General features: G+C 45.6%; 1 protein-coding gene across 7 annotated transcripts in view; it reads right to left on the reverse strand.

Annotated features, from left to right (window-relative positions):
- ABCA4 (ATP binding cassette subfamily A member 4) overlaps nt 1–16518 on the reverse strand; it is a 184966-nt gene that overhangs the window by 60828 nt on the left and 107620 nt on the right. For all 7 annotated transcript variants that reach the window (XR_013827457.1, XM_079915774.1, XM_079915775.1 and 4 more), the window contains 10 exons: nt 16064–16129; nt 13456–13545; nt 11518–11692; nt 9704–9835; nt 8622–8761; nt 7995–8132; nt 6883–7076; nt 5711–5795; nt 2749–2954; nt 2329–2377 (listed from right to left, as the gene is read on the reverse strand). Coding sequence is in view for 6 of the 7 variants with exons in the window: in XM_079915774.1 (XP_079771900.1) it covers nt 2329–2377; nt 2749–2954; nt 5711–5795; nt 6883–7076; nt 7995–8132; nt 8622–8761; nt 9704–9835; nt 11518–11692; nt 13456–13545; nt 16064–16129 (1275 nt within the window). In the remaining variant the exon portion in view is untranslated. The remainder of the gene's footprint in view (nt 1–2328; nt 2378–2748; nt 2955–5710; nt 5796–6882; nt 7077–7994; nt 8133–8621; nt 8762–9703; nt 9836–11517; nt 11693–13455; nt 13546–16063; nt 16130–16518) is intronic.

The following is a 16518-nucleotide window of genomic DNA, read 5'->3' on the forward strand; positions in this document are numbered from 1 at the left end:
AGTGGGAGTGTATAACTGAGGGTCCTAGATTTGAGAGCTGAGACCAGGGAATAATAAGACTCAAAAGCCTGTGTGACTTTAAGGCAAGTCATTCAACTTACATGAGCTCAGTTTCCCCAGATGGGGTCAATCCCTGCCCTACCAGCCTCACGAGGTTATAGTGACAATCAAATAAAACAACGGATACTTAGCCCTTTGTAAAGTATAAATTAGGGCTGAGTTTGACGTAAGAGATATTTGTAAGTGTTGAGATTAGGGTGCTGCTGAATCGTAACCAGAAATTGCATACTGTGTTAAGACTTGGTATGTTTTAGCTCATTTAATTCTCTTAATAACCTTAAAAGGTGGATACTATTATCATCCCCATTTTGCATATGAGGAAACTGAGGTACAAAGAAACTAAGTATTAATAAGTACTAGGGATGTAATGTACAACATGATAAAATTAATTAACACTGCAGCATGTTATACACAGAAGTTGTTAAGGGATTGAATCTTAAGAGTTCTCATAAAGAAAAAAAGAAGCTAAGTATTTACCCAAAGCGACTCAATTAGCAAATTACAGAGTTCAGGTTTGATGTTCGGTCTGCTTCACTCTAGAGGCTATGCTCTTAACCCCTACCCTTGACTGTCTCTTTCGAACATTCTATTCTGTGTCCAGAATGACCAGTCTTCTGATGTGTAATTTATTCTTCTAAAAGGACCTAATTATTTATTTATTTATTTATTGGCTGTGTTGGGTCTTCGCTGCTGCGCGCAGGCTTTCTCTAGTTGCGGCGATCGGGCCTACTCTTCATTGCGGTGCGCGGGCTTCCCTTTGCAGTGGCTTCTCTTGTTGCGGAGCACGGGCTCTAGGTGTGCGGGCTTCAGTAGCTGCGGCACACAGACTCAGTAGTTGTGGTGCACAGGCTTAGCTGCTCCACAGCATGTGGGATCTTCCTGGACCAGGGATTGAACCCGTGTTCCCTTCACTGGCAGGCAGATTCTTAACCACTGAGCCACCAGGGACGTCCCAGGACCTAATTATTAAGAAGGAGCATTCTGTGCAGATTAAAGGCCCTGATTCTTGAATCCATCATAGCTTCTAATATAAATTAGCATGTTTTCATTCTGGTTTTGGTTAATATAAGTTTTTGCCCTTCGGTGAGCTGAGGAAATTTAATTCCTGTGTCTACAAAGCTGGAAAGAAGACCTGGGCCCTGTGGTGAGCTGCTCCCACCCCGTCCAGAGCACTGCACCTTTCTCCCCACTCTGCCTGGATGGCCACCTCTTCTGGCTGCCACACAGCCTAACTGGGTCATGGCACATGTGTGGGCTGATATATTTGACTACTGTTAGTTCTAGGCATAGCTGGGATCACTTACAAAGCAAGATGAAAACAGTGACATAGAGCTAGCACCAGAAACTAACAAAGAGGAAACAGTCTTTGCACACGAAAATACTGCGATATGTTACACTGGGTAGAAAGTGTAACATATCACCATTGGGCACCAATGGCAGGTGCCCAAGACAGCAAATTAGAATTGCCTCACAGCTTTGCCTCTGACCAGAAGAGAGGAAAATGGAATGGGAAGGGAGAAGCCAGGGAGAGCATTTTATCAGAGTGGGTGGACACCTGCTGTTCTATCAGAAGTGGCCTGTGTTGCGGCAGGTAAGCTCTCCTGCATGTCCATCTCCCCAACCTCCACCCCCCAGAGTAAAATCCACTGCACTCACGAGTGCTTTGTGTGGCTCTGAGATTTGGTAGAAATCACGGAAGGGGATGGTTGGTGGCCGGGCTCACACATATGGAAGAGAAACCCCCAGAATCCACAGCAATTATGGTCCCCACAGTTTCGAAGCTTCGCAGTGCACTAAATGAGGGCTCAGAATAACTTTATCTCCATCTCAAAGAGGCCAGGAGGTCCTAGCTGGCATCTGGGTTGTATTTACTGTCACCATTATCTCTAAGAACTCTGCGAGCTGTCACTCATGCAAGCAGGAGTGGATCAGAGGCCTGGCAGAGATAAGACTAGGAGATGAGGATGGTGATGTGGCAGGAACAGGAGACCAGGAAGGGTGAAAAGCTTGGGGGTGGTGAAGCTCCCAGCCTGCCCTCCTTAAGAATCCTGATTTCGTCTAGAGTCTTCCCACCCAGATCTAATTCCATTTGTCTTTCCTTTGTCAATCAAAGGAACTGAGAGTGCAAAATGCCTGTTATTTTGGGGTCAGATGAAGGCGATGGAGGAGTGTTTCCCTGCTTTGTTGTTTTATGCACTTTTCCTTAGGCTTTCAAGATAGAGCTCGTGGGTGTGGTGAGGGAACAAACTCCACACTCGGGCACCATACCAGCAAACAGAGGTCTTGACTCACAGTCCTCCGTGACCTTCAGAAAAATCTGTCAAGAAGGAAAAAAGAGAGAATTTGGTTTAGGCATTCCCACTCTCAGAAAAATCTAACCCAAGCTCAATTCTGTTGGGGATTGCTTCATCATAGGAAGAAAATACATTACGACTCTTTGTCTAAGAACATAGTCTTCTATAAATACAAAAGTGTATGCATATGGTGACCACAACTATGTAAAATATGTGTGCGTATGGACAAAGGCAGGAGGAAATGAGCCAAAAATGAAGATAGTTGCTACGCTTGGGTGAGGAATTACGGCTTTTTGCCTTTACAGAATTTCCCTTCTAGACTTTTGTGTTAGACTTTGGCAAAGAACCACCTCTTCTGGTACCTGACAGCAACCACCTGGAATCTCTGCCTTACCTCTTCCAGGGGAGTGTCAGAAATTCCAAAACTGCTGAGCCCCAGGTCACCCAGGGTCTCCTCCAGCTCTCTGAAAAGGCTGGCGTATGCCCTCTGCTTGAAATTCTTATTTGGAAGAAGGAAGATGAGCTCTTGACCAACACATTCCACCAGCTTCGCCTCCGGAACATGGTGGCAAACCATATCCATCAGCTCATTCACATCCCCTAAGACAAGAAGAAAGGCTGACATCAACTCTGCTTTCCAGAACCTGGAAGACTGTGAACTTGCCCAGGTCCCCTACTTTCTTCTGCCTCTCATTTGAGAAAAGGGCATTTCCTTTCTCGGTAGTGATTCTTGCAGAGGAATAGCGCTCCGTCATGTCTGTTTATAGCTTAGCTGGCCCTGTGATGAGCACTGAAAGGGAGATGGAGATGGAAGCCAACACCCCACCCCCCAACTAGCTGTGTAACCTTGGGGAGCTCATGTAACACTCCTGTGCCAGTTTTCTCCTTTGTTCAATCAAATGTTCTGTTCTTTACAAGCTATGCAACGTTAGGCAGGTCATACCCTTGTTTCTTCATCTGCGTAAAGGGGAAAATAATGGCACCCACTTCATTGTGATTTGTGAGGCTTGGATGCGTTAATATGCATTGAACACTGAGAATGATGTGCCCGGTCCATAGATGAGTGTTAGCTGCTTTGTTACCACGAACATCATCTCAAGTAAGAAAGCTCTTGTCATCAACGTTGTTCGTTCTTAATCACCACAAGCCTGAGAGAGTCAAAATTGCTTTCATTTTTTGGTCTGGCCCAAGGTATAGGGGACTTGCCCAATATGCACACTCGGCCTTGGTGACCAAGCTGGGTGAGAACTCCCCTTCCTAAATCACACACCCAGGCCTGGTCTAACTTTTGGGAGGCCTGCACCATTTCCCCTGGGATTGCATCTGCCTCCTCAAACAAACAAACAAACAAAACCCTTAATCCCCACCTCACAGGAAATGCAGAAGGGGGTTGAGAAGCTGTGGAAATGGACCATGGGATGGAGTACAGGAAGCACAGCATGGGGTGTGGGGAAGTGTCCAGTATCAAGTATTCACCTGATACACTCATACCATCAGAATTGAATTTTATGCATGAGCATGTGTTACTTTAAAATTAAAAATCTAATTAAAAAATTTAAAGCATGCATTTAAAGAGACAATTCCCTAGCACACTGTCTTGAGAGGCAGGTCAAAGGGGAAGGGATTCTGGGGACTCAGAGCCCAGGTCTTGTGTGTTTCTGCAAGCCATCCTCTCAGAGTCAGGATCACCCAATGAGTTCTTTTCCTTCTTTGTTTTAGAAATGACTCATGTGGAGGGATTTCACAGCTTTCAACCCAAATCCTTCTGCCTAGCTGGACTGGAAGGCTTGTTTTAAGTCAAATATGCAAATTAGACTCAATTGTCTTCAGCTCTGAGATGACTTCATGCTGGGGCCGGAGGGCTCCTCACGGGAGGAAGCAGCTCTGCCCTAACAGCTCTCTAGGGGTCACGTTCATTGTTCTCTTAGGAAGGAAATCGAACCTGAAGCTGCTGGATTCCCAGGAATTGTGTCTTAGACGTGTGTGTCAGCCTTTCCAGCAGCAGTCCTTCAGGGCAGCAGGGCTTTCAGCGTCTGGCAGGGAGGTCTGCGAGTGTGTGTGGTATGTGGGTGTGTGTGTGTGAAAAGCCTTCCAAGGAGCTAATGGGGATTGAAACGATCTTCCTTCTCTTATTTCGGGTATAACTACTTACTGTGCTTCCCACCCTTCACAGCATCTCTCTTCTATTCAAAGAAAATAAACTTTTATTTAGAAATAAAGTAATATTTAAAAAATTCACCTCAGCCAGCAGGCTCTGTTTCCACCTTAACTTTGGCACACACAGTAATTAAATGTATTCTTTTAAAAAAATTATTCAGAAAGCAGGGAGGGGCCCATGGCAAGGCAGACTAGGAAAAAGACACAGAAATGTTCTAAAAAGATGTGTTCACGTTCACCACAGGTTCTGTCAGTGCAAAGAGAGGGTGGGAGGGTAAATATGATGCACCTCTGGGCATTTTGCCTCAGCTTTTAAGCGTGGTGCATAAATATTGTCTCGTTTTCTTGTTTCACCAGATTTTAGTTAGAAAAATATTTGTGCTAAGTAGGAAACTTTGTCTTTTCTTTGATAAGCAGCTATTTTCCCCCTTCATTAACTTGGATCAGTACATAGGTTTAGTTTTGCTCGTACTTAGGAATATGGGAAGTGTGGTATTCAAATTGTGAAGACGCCCCGGGGAAAGGGTGAGAGGCAAGCACTCAAGGAGAGTGGAAAGAACTGCTGACAAGCACTCTAGGGCAGGAGGTCAGGTCCTGCACGATGAGTGCTTCCACAGCGAGAGCCTCTCTTTGGCATCTTCCTGGAGTGGAGGCACCCCTTATGAGGTCTGACACACTCTAATCCAAGCAAGAACCACTGGAAAACTTGGAAACTGAGAGGAAAGCTGGGCGTGTAACAGGGATGTGCAATATTCCTCAGATTTGGCATCTACACCGTGCAAACTGACTCTCTGGAAAAGTGCACGATGAGGGCTGTGCATCGCCGTGGCTCCACTGTAGGGCTCCAGCTGGCACCTTTAGAACCCCTTTTCTCCAGACACTGAGGAATGTGGCTTGGAGCCAGGCAGGAGGACTCCAGGAGTAGAGGCTTACTATGGACAAGGGCAAGGAGTGAACAAAGACTGGATTCGTCATTAAAAGGAGAGGGCCCTTAGGTCCATGACTTTAACATCCCTTTGGGAGCGGAGGAGGAGAAAAAACTCAAAGAAGAAGATGAGCAATTGCATGACTGTGGGCTTGAGAAACACACAGAGTGTTCTATTTGCTCCCACTGAAATGCACGACAGCCGGACACACCCAACAATACCCAGAGATGATCGCCAGACAAGGACTGAGGTACAGTCTGCCTGAGTCCTTACCGTCCAAGACTTGTTCTGGAGTTATCTCATCGACGCAGGATGGACACCTGATGGAGAAACCCTTAGACGCACAGCTGCAGGTCCCCTACAACAGATGGACGTCAGTCACTTCTATAGCATCTCCCTGATGCTCATTGAAGTCACCACCATGCTTTGTTTCTCACGCCAAGTGTAGTCAACACATTTTTCTTCACTGTTTTAATCTATCACTTCATCTGAACATTTTGAAGCTGTGGCTGTTTGATTTTGTTCTGCAGAGTGTGTGAATCAGGCACAGAGAGAACCTTGAAGGACCCCTTTGGCTTGTCATTACTTATGTGAAAGCTATAGGTTGGCCCGTGCAAGACATTCTGCTTTTCCCTCCCCAGGGATGCATGCTGGGCTGTGGAAGTCTATCCAGGACTGGAAAACCCAGAAGCAGCCAGACGCTTAAACTACAGGGGCCAGAGGCATAAATAATGCTACAATAAAATAAGCATGACAAAACAACTTGAATGTGAGCAATGCCTTTCTCAATGAGCCCAAAGCACATTTATAATACTTTATCTCACTTATCTTCACCACAACCCCAAGAAGCAGAGAGGCAATTATCAGTTTCATTTTCTATGTGGAAAATACCCCACAACAATGAGGAATTAAGGAATTTGCCTAGGATGACACAGTTTGTTCACCTTGCAGCCCAGACCTGAACCTGGGGCTCCTAACATGCTGAGTTGGTCTCTGCTGGTTGGTATTTTTTCACTTCACCATTTTCAGGTTATAGTTATCAGGAAATCTTTTTCTTAGCTTTCATTTACCAATGAAATTTGGGTTTAATTAGGGAACATAAATGTTGGAATGAAAAAAGGAACTTAAACAACTACTGTCCTTTAATTAGTGTAACCTCGCAGAATAAGTCACTCCCTTCTATGTTGCACCAAACCACGTGTGCAGTTTAGGATTCTGGCCTATAATAATCAGAGGTCGTTTAAAACTAGTTGTTTTATTTGGGGTAAAGCATCTCTGCAGGAGAGTTCAAAACGCCCTTTTATCAAAATCTACAAATGGTTCCAGAAACAAAGAGGTCAGTTCTGCTGGCTGGAGTCTGATTTAGGTAGAAGTCCAGAAGGACAGCACCACACTGTGCGTTCCTTCTCACCCAGGACAGGCTCTTTCCCTGGACAGACACAAACCTTACAGCCTCCTCCTTGGCCCTGGATGGTCTTCATCTTGCGCACCAAGGTTAAGTAGAAGCCTGTGCCAAAGCAGTTCTTTAGGAAGAGCGGTGTGCCGGAGCAGTAGAGTCGTCCCCGGGCTATGATGGCGATTCGGTCCCCGAGGATGTCGGCCTCGTCCATGTGGTGAGTGGACATGATGATGGTTCTGCCTGCAAGGGCAGGGGACAGGGGAATCACCAGGCAGGCCTGGGCCAGGTGTGGATGGGAGAGGATGTATGGCAAGCTTCCCATTATATGGGTTGCAAAAACTGGGAGTTAATAAATAAAAACAAGTTTTCTGCAATAAAGTCTAGAATATTAGAATAAAAACGAAAACAGCTAACGTTTTTAGCATCCTGCATATTGTAAAGCACTGTTTCACGGATTATTTCTTCATCAGACATAGGACCTGATGCAAATAAATCACCATATATGGGACATGGTTATTATAGTCAGTCAGCATCTTCTGAGTTCTATATGTGTATTCTCTGGGTCATTAAGCACTGCATTTATCATCTTTGCAAAGAACACACACACACACACACACACACTCTGATACTAGCTGGAGATGTCATTGAAAGAAAATGGTAATGAGGATTCCAGGAAGGCAAATCGACCGCAGGATTGAACCACACCACCACTTTTACGGACGCTAGCTCTGCTTGCTGTCTCTTCTGCATCTGTACCTCTGGTTGCACGTGCCACGACAGAGGAGGAAATGTCACACTTTGAGACATCTCCATCTGCAGCAGTCCTCTGCAGCACTGAACACAGGCTCACTGCCCTCACACCTGGTTTCCAAGGGGGAATTTCACTAGAGCTGCTCCCATTGTTTCAGACAGAAGGGCTGCAGGTCGAGAGAACTTTCTAGAGCATTTTGGGAAGTAGGCTGCTTCATCAGTAACTCCCTGCTTGTACTTGTGCAAAATATCTCAGGAAGCTTCATCTAGAACTTATAGACTCCCCCAAGCCAGTGATAAAGCCCCGTCTGAGTACAGCTGTAGCCCTTACAAAATCCTAGGTGTGAGAGAGTGGAGAGCACCCATAAAGCCTCAGTGAGAGCACCGGCGAGGCACAGTGGCCATTACCTGAGCGGTATTTCAGGAGCAGGTCCCAGATGGAGCGCCTCGAGTAGGGATCCACCCCAGAGGTGGGCTCATCCAGAACCACCACCTTGGCATCTCCCACGAAGGCAATGGCAACGGACAGCTTCCTCTGCATGCCACCTAGAGGTACAAGGCGGCAGGGTCACGGGAGCTGTGGACAATTGGAAGAGAAGGGCCCAGGGCTGACCTCATAAGGAAGGCACCTTAGATCCAGCAGCAGCTTGATGCTGCCTCCTGAGATATTCACACAGTGTTCAAAACTCTAGTGGCACAGGCCTCGTAATGCAGGAAAGAAAATCCCTGCCTCCTAGGGTCAGACCATTTGAAGACTGTTCTCACCTTTGAGTTCAAACACATAAACATCAGAGCAAATACAGCCCAGGCTGCTGCAAGATAGTGCTTCATGTGGGAAATAATCCAGAGGTGGGTTGGTCTTAGATGGTCAGAATAACTTTATAGAATGTTCCAACCCTTAGGAGCTCTCCTGTTATAGGCCTAAGAATATACACACATACACATACATGCACACAGGCAGATGCACAAGGCCCTGTGCGCTGGGAAACCATGGATATGCCATCTGAAGCGCTGTCTTTTCCCAACACCAAGCACCTGAGAGATCCTGCGCTTCTTCGTTCCTCTTGTGGTGGAGGCCTGTGTCCTCCAGCATGGCTTCCATCTCCAGCTGGGCCTCCTCCCAGGACCTCCCTTTCAGCTGCGCGTAGAATAGGATGTGTTCAGCCACTGTGAGACTATAGGGACGGGGCAATGAGAAAGGCAATGTGCTCAGCAATTCCACTTCTAGCAATTTACCTCATAGAAATAATTAAAGATGAGCACAAAGATTTAGCAATCATGATGTTCATCATGGTGTTGTTTATAATAGAAAAATGAAACAAAATACCAACCCTGCCAAAATATCTAAGACAGCTGAAATAGCACATTATACAACGGAATAGTATGTACACATTAAAACTTATTGCATAGAAGAATATGTAATAGCACGAAAAGATGTTCATGATATCTTAGGTTTAAAAAAGCAATCACATTTAAAAAAACAGGTTACAAAATGGTATGCAGAGTTTTATTCTCCTTTATAATTTTAAAGTATATATGTATATCTATACATGTATAAGAGAAAAATTATATATCAAGGTGTTAACAGTGGTTTTCTATGGCTGGTGAAATTACAGGTGACTTTTATTTTTTGTTTTAATCTATATTTCCTTCCTTCCCGTCTTCCCTCCTTCTTTCCTTCAATGACTGTATATAACTTTTTAGATAAGAAATAAAAGTTTGGGAAAAAAAGCAACTGAAAAGCTTCCTCAAAAGTCAGTTTTTAATGCCTGGCTGAAGAGGAAAAAAGGAGCGATGGTCTCCTCTCTGGTCCCTGAAAGGGACCAGACTTCTGGGCAAGTACTGAGCAAGGGGCCCCGGGACCAGCCCCCCTGACAGAGAGAAGGCAGCACCACTCTTCTGAGCAGGAAGAGCTCAGCTCTGAGTGCCAGAGGCACAGTCACATGCATGTCTCGTTGCAAGCAGGACAAAGGACCCCGAAGGTGGGGGAAGCCAAAGCAGAGTACTGCCTCCTGCCTCCAGAGCTGGCATCCCTCGGCTGCACTCTAGAGAACATGTTGTTGGAGGGCAAGGTGAGGTTAGGGCATGGGGAGGGTCTCAGTTCCTGTTCTACTTACTGGTGGAACAGGATGTTGTGCTGTGGACACATGCCAAGGCTCTGCCGGATAGCATCCAGGCTGGTTTCAATGTCCTTTCCCCTAATGAGCACAGTCCCGGATGTCGGTGGCAACAGACCCGTCAGGATGGACCTGCCAAACGCAGGAGTCAGTGGTTGAAAGGCTGGCCTTTAGGAAGGCCTTGGGATAGCAGCCTCCACCCCAGGGTCGGTGATTCTGACCCTCAGTTAAACCCCAACCATCATCAGCTGCAGGAACCAACAGTTTCCTGTACGGGGCTTAGCACCAGTGTGTACGTCCAGGCCCCTAGGAGGATGAGCACATCTGCCTTCCTTCTCTGCTTCACTTATTTCCTAGTTCTTTCAAGCAAGCACTGATGGGTGTACACTGATTCCCAGCTGTAGAATGCTCACTTGCAGCTGGAGATCCCTCCCCAACTCAGCCATCACAGCTCCTGGCGCTGTAGGGGGCTCAGTTAAAGGTATCCAGCCCATGGGTCCAAGTTTTGCCTGATGTCACCATTACGAAAGGCAAGGTCTTATTGAGAAGCCGAAGCGTTCAACGTGTATTTGTTGATTAACTGATTGAACCCAGGCCTGGGAATTATCACAATAATTTTGGATCCAAAATAATAAAAAGCCCAATAGTAATGTTGATTTATTTTGTAAAATGGGAAATGACGACGCCCACCTCATGGGGTTTTTTTGGGAGGATTAAATATAGTTAATACCTGTAAAGCACTTAGAACAATGCCAGAATAAAGGAAGACTCAAAAATATTATATTACTTCTATTGAACGTTGTGTTCTTGCCACCAGGGGACATTGCATTTCACATTCATGAAGTAATGTGTTTGCCTTTGGGGTCCTGACAGGGCTTGGGGCTCTCTGACCATACAGGAGAGAAATCAGCTAACCCTCCCAGCTCTGTCCCTGAGCCAGATACAATCTCAGGCTCTCTGAACTGGCCTGTTGATCGACCACTAGAGGGAAACAGAACCAAGTATAATGGCACCAGCCCCACATTCCATTCACACTGAACCGCCCTCAGAGAACATTCCAATGCAGGGTGTACACAGCTGTTCCTTCCTGGGGCTCTCTAAGAAGCCAAAGGACCTGACAACTGCGTTCATATGGGTTCCCTGCCCTGCTGCTCCTCGGGAAACCTTAGCTGGCCCTGTTCTCCTTCGCAGCAGATGACACTCAGGGCCCTTAGAAAAGTGAGGGGAGCTTCCTGACCTGAGGAGTCCATGCAGAGCCTTCATCTTCCCTGAACTTAGTTTTCAGTTGCCAGGCAGTTACCCCACAGCCCCTTTTAACTTTCTCCAGAACTACCACCAACCCTCATAGGTAGGAAAAGGGATGCTCTCTGAAAGTAAATAGCGCTCTACAGACAGAGGGCATGTGATGGTGGTGGCCACGACTTTATCACCACCATCATGACGGCAAAGCTGGGGAGGCTGGGGGTAGGGAGGCCGGCTCGCAGCATCAAAGACAAGAGACAATTTTGGGAGGATCTGGCTCTTGCCCCCAGGGAACCATTACAACTTGGTGACCTTGGGAAAGTCACTTCAGCTCTCTGGATGTCCACTTCCCTGGCACAAAGGGGGCAATAAACTTACTACTCCACCTGTCTCCAATTTCATGTGAGGATCAAATAAAACAATATATGAGAATAAGCTTTGAAAACTGCATTGTACTTAACACCTTCCTGGGACACAAATATTGGCACATTTTTGTCACTAAAACTCAATGGGAAAGAATAGACTGAAGCTAAAAGAGGAAGAAGAGAGCCAGAAAACGACTAGAGACTCACAAGGTCGTGGTTTTCCCTGCTCCATTGTGACCGAGAAACGCGGTGATCTGGTTTTCATAGAAGGTAATGTTAAGACGGTCCACAGCTGGCCTGCCATGGTGCTCAAAAATCTTTACCAGATTCTTCACACACACCCCAGGAACCAAGCCTGGGAGCTCACGTTCAAAGAAGCAGTCTTGTTGGAAAAAATGAACATGATGTTAACAATGCCTTAGTGTACACATTTCCCAAGGTTCTTTCTTCAGACTATTGTCTTCTGCCCCCATGTCTTTAGCTATGACCTTTGTAAGGATGACTACAGAGTAATAATGGTAATAATAGTGGCCAACATTTATTGAAAGGTTACTCTGTGCCAGGCATTATTTCAAGTGTCTTATATGGATTTCCTCATTTCACCCTTACTACAGCCCTAGGGGAATAGATATTATTGTGCCCATTTCTATTACTGAGGACACCTAAGACACAAGAGACATGAAGAGTCCAATCAAGGTCTCATGGCTTATGAGTGGCAGACCTGGGATTCAAACCCAGACAGCACGCACTGTCTGTATGGAGAGTTAGCCCTAAGCTCAGCCTTCAATCCCAGGTCCTCATTTCGGATAGTCTGCTGGGCATTTCCTCATGGGTTTCTTGTAACAGCTCAGGCTCCTCATTTTCTTCCCCAAACAACATTTTCCTTCAGACTGTCCTATGTTCATTCTTGGAGCTGCCGTTCTCCTGGTCACCTTGGCTCACATCTTTGAGCCAACTATGACTGAAACTGAATTCTTGCTCCTCAGAACTCCAGAGTTTCTCCAGTTAGGGTGGGACAGTCCACTCTTCTTCACTCTTTTCCCTCAAACTCTGTCCCTCCACTTTTCGACTTCCACACCCCCCTACGGTGTGAGGTCCACTTGGTGTTCACTTCTGCCTGTCCTCCAGTCTCTCCCTGCTTTAGTTCACTCTATACAGCGTCACTTAATTTGTCATCTTAATATTGTAGTTCTGAGCACTTACTCCCCTGCCAAAAAAAAAATCCCGTTGCTTCTTCTCTCTGTGCCTCCTGGTCTCGCCTAAAACTGAGGTGGGACCAGCCCCCAATCCCCTGATTTTGGTCTTGGAATTACACTCTGGGAGAAGGGTCTTCCCACAAGTTCTGCTGACTGGAAACCACAGGAGCCACAGGTCTCTGACCTCAGCTTTGCGAAATGGCACCTGGGATGGACCAGAGGCATGGAGGCTGGACCCTCTCATGCAACATCAGGTGAAGTCCAGAGGCCATGCTGCTTCTCTAAACCCAGGGTAAGGATAGCAACAGCATTTAGTATCCACAGAGAAATTCATATGCTTAAAGAATAGAGAACATGGTGCGGGGGGAAGTATAGAACTGGTTCAAGAGGGAAGGTAAGGGAGGCAAAGGCCAGGGGAACACTTGCAAACTTAGTCCATGGGTTGAGGAATTATTAGGTAACTTCCACGGTCAGGAAAGGCTTTTGATGGCTTGAATGAATGGACTTCTAGATTTGTAAACCACGAATGAAATGTAGTCAGCTCCTTTAGACTCTTTCCCCCTGTGCACAGGAGCATTTATTTTTGTCTTTCCTTATAGCTCATATCCGCTTTAAGACCTAGTGACCCAAGTTATTGTTCTTGCTAAATCCTCGGAAGTCAGCACATTTGTGCAATTCACTTGGGGTTTGCCTAACAAGGGCACAAACACACCACATACTTTGGATTTGCTTTCTCCAGGAAATATGCGTTCATGTCTGGCTGGACCATTCATTCCGCACATGTGCAGCTGGACCCTTGAGAAGGTATTAGGTTTAACCCTTGTCAACAGAGACAGTCAGTTTCCTGGGTTCCATTTCACCCCAGTCACGAGGTGTTTTACTCTGGCTCTGTGCAGTGTTCTGAGCCTTTTCCTTGCCTCTGTTCTGCATTCTTTATTGAGGTCTTTACCATTTATTCCTGCTGGGTGTTCTGGGTCCTCCATTTCCTCTGTTACGGGTTCCGTCTTTTCCAAGGCCCTTTCTTCTCTGGTTGAACACCCTGCACCAACCAGAAGCCACTGTTACTCTCCTGGTGAGACATGAGAATCAGGAAAGGCAGGAAAGGAGGGGAAAAGAAGGCGGAGCAGAGTTTCCTACCATAGCTGGAAAACACAGCTCCCTCAGAAGGCCAAGCTGGCATTCCCAGGACAAGCCCCGAGCAAGGCTTTGCCAACCTCTGACCTGCGGGACTGTGAAGTTCCGGCAGTGGCTGGAAGGGCCTCCCAGCTGGCTGATTTGGCAACCTTCGCTGAGCCCAGAGGGAGTTTTGTAACAGGAGTTTCACACATCCTCTTAAAATGCCAGGAGGAGCCCACAATGTCAGACATTGTGATTAAAAAAAAAAAAAAAAAAATTAACAAAAAATTAACTTTGAAATGGGTTAATTTTCTTTAGCTCGTTAACAATTTTTCACTCCAATCCAAAACATGTCAAAGTCATGATGAACCTTGAGTAAAGTCCGTTCAAGCTGATATGATGGGCAGCCAGACCGAGACATCGTTTACTTGAGGAATCTACTTTTATGGGCATTCATGTATTTGGAGATTAATACCAGAGTTGAGTCTGGTTGACGTACAGGCTTGCACAAATTGTGAATTGCGGTGTAAACACACAAACGTTCTCACACTCACACATACACCTACCTCCCCCCCACACTCCCAAAGAGGCACTTTTTGTAAACTTGGCATTTGGTTTAAAAGGATATCAGGACATCCTGAAAGCGGAAGAGAAGCAGAAAAGCAAGCCGGCCAGAGAAGAAAGCAGGGGCAGGAGGAAACCATTGTCGCCAAGCATCTAAAGGCTCTGGCCTCAAGGGCACATACATGAGCAGGGTGGATTTTTCAATGCGGCAGCCCACCAGGGCCTCTCTGTCCACACCGCTGCCTGTACATTTGCAGGCTGTGTGGTGGAGTGGCAAGTAATGGGCCTGGTGGTCAGGGACCCACCCCCTCCAGTACTTCTGTTTTCTGAAGGACTTTAAATCTACTGCCCACAGTTCCTTTGATCTCTTTACTAGCTATCATACTGCACTAATGTGTAATAATAAAATAGCAGGGGGAGATATTCTTCTAGTCACTGGAGTGAGTTCCTTGCCAGGAAATGTATGTCCCAGTTCCAGATTTTGTCCCAAGTGAATAATGGGAACTGGGTAAGACACTGGCTATCTCTTGGGTTCCATGTCTTCATCTGTGAAAGGAGGGGTTTCGGTGGAAAAACTCACCTCTTTTCTAATTTTAGAGAAATTTAGGAATCTATTTCCGTCTAGCCTGTGAGACAGGTGAAAAACATTTGGTCTCTGTTGGCAAAAGCATGACTCATTTTTGAAGGAGCACATTTATCTTAAGATTTCTCTTTTCTTTTTTTTTTTTTTAGAGGCAGCGTATCTGCTGAGATTATAGAGGGGAAAAAATGCCCACAAGTCCTGATATTCATTGAAATTAGAAACATTCCAGGAACAGACTTCTGTGTTGAAAATTCCCATTTATGATGGGTTATAATTTTATTACAGTGGAAATTTAAAAGTTTATAGATAGACAAGAAAGACAGACAAGACAACATAATGGAAAAAACAAACAAACTGAGCTGTTGAAGTGCTGTTTGTTCGAACCATTAAAAAAAAGGCAACCCCCCCCCACCCCAAAACTTTTAAAGGTCCTAGGCTAATCGCCTAGAGAAAACAAACATCTATCTTAGTGCTTAAAGGATAAATCCTGGCCCAGGCCCAATAGTACAAAGTAAAGAGCAGGCAGGTGAGGAACAAACAGATTGGAAAGCATTTCCTTTGCTTCCAGAAACTCCTAGCTCCAGGGGAGTCCCCAGCTCTCAGCTCTGGAATTTCTCTGCCTCCTCATACCTCACAAGAGTCTGTGGTTTCCCCCCAATTCTAGAACTCTCCTTTGGCCTCCCATCCTATTCAGGAGGAAAGGTAAATTTTATCTAGGATGCATTCTGGGCAAATGTCCTTTTAACCCTCTTTCCCAACCAGAGGAAAGACCAATACTAAGAGAATCTGGGAGTATTTGCCTTGAAGATTACAGCTCTGCCCCAGCCTCCAGATGGGCCCTTCCTTTGGGAAAATAAATTCATTTATATTTGAAAAAGTAGAGAGGAATAAAAAAGCAGATGAGGGGAGGCAGCAGAAGATGAATGTAAAGATTCCTCTATGATTCTCTGGATCTGTTTGCTTTGAACTGAGAAGTTGCAAAACTTATTTGCACCCTGAAGTGGTCTGGCCTTCTTTTAAGGGTGTGCTTTAATCTACTGGGCACGACCAGGACTCAAGGGTTTATCAATGCTCAGCCATCACCCTGGCCCAGTGACTCACAAAATATGGGCTCCCAGAGGCTGTGATGCTACACCAAGGAGCAGAGCCCTCAGCAGACAGCTAACCAATCAGGAATCTCACACTTCACGTAAGAGCCACCTCTACAATGCACACACATTCCACGCAGAGCCAAAGGAGCTAAGTTCAAACATTTGTTTTACTTTTTTTAATTAAAAAATTAAAAATAACTTACCTTCACCACCTTGCCAATAAGACTCTTGTAGAAGGAAGTACCAAGGAAGTGGGGTTCCATAGTCCCCTAAAAATAGACAGGCAAATGAAGAGAAAAAGCCTAAGTAGCTCCACCTTACCACAGTTGTGTAGGATCTAGAATTTATCTACCCGAACCTCAGATTGTAACTGTAGATATTTATAGCTCATAAGCATTACGTGGCTATCCACATGCTTCCTCCAAGACTACTTCTTCTAATATGTTTTAATTCAAAAGGTCATGTTTTGGGGGTGAAACTGGCAACACTAAGACTAATGATCTTGGCTGACATTAGTTTTCTAAGAAAAAAGAATCTAAGCATACCCCCCTTTTTTTTCACATATTCTTATTCTATTTTATTGTTATTTTTTGAAATATAAATTTATTTATTTATTTATCTTTGGCTGCGTTGGGTCTCGTTGCTGCGTGCGGGCTTT

The sequence above is a fragment of the Stenella coeruleoalba genome (assembly GCF_951394435.1).
Source record: "Stenella coeruleoalba genome assembly, chromosome: 1".
NCBI classification, from domain to species: Eukaryota; Metazoa; Chordata; class Mammalia; order Artiodactyla; family Delphinidae; genus Stenella; species Stenella coeruleoalba.